This window comes from Chiloscyllium plagiosum, chromosome 30, assembly GCF_004010195.1.
Source record: "Chiloscyllium plagiosum isolate BGI_BamShark_2017 chromosome 30, ASM401019v2, whole genome shotgun sequence".
Classification (NCBI taxonomy): Eukaryota; Metazoa; Chordata; class Chondrichthyes; order Orectolobiformes; family Hemiscylliidae; genus Chiloscyllium; species Chiloscyllium plagiosum.
Genome location: NC_057739.1, coordinates 43,102,980 through 43,105,835, shown reverse-complemented (window position 1 = coordinate 43,105,835; position 2,856 = coordinate 43,102,980). Strand labels below are relative to the sequence as shown.

Genomic DNA, 2,856 nt, shown 5'->3' with positions numbered 1-2,856 from the left:
GCCCCAATCGCTTCCTGTGTCAGAGAATTCCGCAGGCTCCCCCCTCTCTGGGTGAAGACATTTCCCCTCATCTTTGTCCTAAATGGCCTCCCCCCGACCCTTGGACTGTGAGCCCCTGGTTCTGGGCTCCCTGGTCATCAGGAACATTCTTCATTTGGTGGGTCTTCAGTGTTTGGGACTCTGTCCCGCAGCGATCATTGAAAGGGGGCCACTGAATAGATTCATGGCTGAGTTTGACAGATTTTTTTTCAATTGTGCAGGGAAGCCAGGGTTAAGGGGGAAAGAGGCAGGAAAGTGTAGGTAACGCTCCATCAGATCAGAGATTAATAAATGGTGGGACTTGCTCCTGTCTATATGAAGTGATGCCTGAACCATGGTGAAGTGGCAGTGATCTGGAGGTGATCGCACTGGAGAGGGTGCAGAGGACAGCATCTAGACTGTAACCTGGGCTGGAGGGTTTCACTTACACAGGGAGATTGGACAGACTGGAATTGTTTACCTCAGAACAGAGGAGATTGAAGGGGGCGCGGGGGGAGCATGACCGCCAAGTATCAAATGATGAGGGAAACAGATAAGGAGAAACCTTTCCCCTTGGTAGAGGGGCCAAGGGGCATACATTGAAGGCGAGGGGCAGGAGGTTTGGAGAAGACACGAAGAAAACGCTTTCACCCAGAAGGTGGTGGGAGTCTGGAACTCACTGCCTGGAAAGTAGCAGGGGGTGGGGGCAGAGGCAGAAACCCTCCTCACATCGAAGAGGGATTTAGATGGGCACTTGTGATGCCAAGGCTATGCACCACCTGCTGGAAAATGGGATTAGAGAATAGTTAGGTGGCTGTTTTTGCTTGGCAAAGGGCCGAAGGAACGGTTTCTCTGGTTTCCATTGAAGTGATAGCAGCTGGTGTGAAATGACTGAATCGTGAGAGTCTGAGAAGCTGCTGTCATCCACATGCAACGTGCTGGAGCCAGTATTGTTGAGAGCGAGAGTCAGTGTGAATTCAATGCTTTATTAATCTTTAAAGGTCAGTCACTATGCATAGAACAGCTGAAACAGGCAGCAAATACACTCAAATTGAAGGAGTTCATACAGTCAATGCAGACAATACAGACCAGGGAATGAACATACAACCAGTACCTTGCAAGCACTATACATTTACACAGGGAGTGTGAACAGTTTACTGAACGAGCAGGAGATGAGGACTCTTGATAGGTATCCAGTATCCTTCCCAAAAGCATTCAAATCTATAAACTTGCACAAAGCAACCCACCTCTAATATGAAACAATTAGCTCAAAAATAAAACAAAATTACAAAAGGGAATTTGAGAATAAAGTGGGCTTTGACCCTATTCTGGATTTGGTGAGCATGGAATTAAGAAAATACAATTAACCCCTGAAATCTCTCGTCATCAAGAGGTGAGTGCCTGAGACAGTTTCAGGATGGCAGGGCTGGCCAATAGAAAGGAAGTGTGTAGGTGAGTAGCAGCTATCTGCCTTCCTCGATTTTGGAACGTCCCAAATTTCTCCTTCCAGGTGACCCACAGGCAGGAGCCCTATCCCACTGCGACTTACACACAGCAACGTGGACACAAAGACTCAATGGTGTCTCAGTGAAGAGTTCTACCTGCAGGAGTTAAAATTACACCTTGCCAGAGAGAAAAAGACATGCAATTGTGCAGAGTAGACCCCAGGTATCCCACAACAGCTGCAAACTGAACCTTTCCCTGGTCTCTCTCTCTCTGGCTCCAGATTTCTAACCATACTGGAGAACGTGTGAATGAATGGAGGTGTGACATTCTGTGACTTATCACAATTACTTCATCCCTTGAAAGAGTGTTCAGTGTGTACAGACTACCCAAAAGTCGCTCTAACTAACTGTATTCCTGCAGCACCCCTCACAGCCTGTCCCCAGGGAATGTGCCCATTTGGTTTTAACTTATATCAGCTTTTGCTAAGCGCGTGGTCCAAACTGTTTCATCACAACTTAAATACACGATCAGTGATGCGTTTAAATTCGCGGAAATGAAACAATATAAAAGTAACATTGCAAACCATTGCAATTTCTTTTAAAGCTTCCTGCTGCAATCAAAGTCAACAAATTAAAAAAAAATGTTGGTCATGGTATTAGGAATCAACAGAACACGGCTGGTAAATGTTAATATGGTCTTTTTGCAAGGGTCAATTCTCCAATGGAAGGTCCTGATGGGATCTCTAGTTCAGCAGCTCCAGGTAAGTGACTGGAACCTTCCCTTTCTTAGTTCCCTTTTCACCCATCAGCCAATCAGAATCCATTCCTGGTAGACTGTACACCGTGATGAGCTACACAGATTTGAAGAAGGACAAAACAACACGCAGTTAGATTCATCTATTCATAAACATCTTACACCTCTTGTTCACTTTCTATCTTCTTTAGTGGAGGCTGTAATGCAGCCTCCTGCCAGAGGTGGCACTATAGTGTGACATGTTGACATAAGCTTTCTCCTTTGGAAATTTAGAAACAAATAGAAATAAGGGCAAAACTTATTCTGATTTACATCCTGACCCAAATATTTCCTCCATCCTTTTTAAAATTTGTTTTATTGGTTAGCCCAGTTGGCTGGATGGCTGCTTTGTGATGCGGAGTGACAACAACAGCATGGGTTCAATTCCAACTGAGGTTACCACGAAGGACTCTCCTTGTCATAGAGTCATAGAGATGTACTGCATGGAAACAGACCCTTTGGTCCATGCCGACCAGATATCCCAACCTAATCTAGTCTCACCAGCCAGCACCCGGCCCATATCCCTCCAAACCCTTCCTATTCATATACCCATCCAAATGCCTCTTAAATGTTGCAATTGTACCAGCCACCACCACTTCC

General features: G+C 45.7%; 1 protein-coding gene across 1 annotated transcript in view; it reads right to left on the bottom strand.

Moving 5' to 3' along the window:
- Nucleotides 1-983: 983 nt before the first annotated feature.
- The window catches only part of LOC122564622 (endophilin-B2-like), a 92,506-nt gene continuing 90,633 nt past the window's right edge, over nt 984-2,856 (bottom strand). The window contains exon 13 of the mRNA XM_043719711.1: nt 984-2,314. Coding sequence (XP_043575646.1) covers nt 2,207-2,314 — 108 coding nt within the window. The 3' untranslated portion in view covers nt 984-2,206. The remainder of the gene's footprint in view (nt 2,315-2,856) is intronic.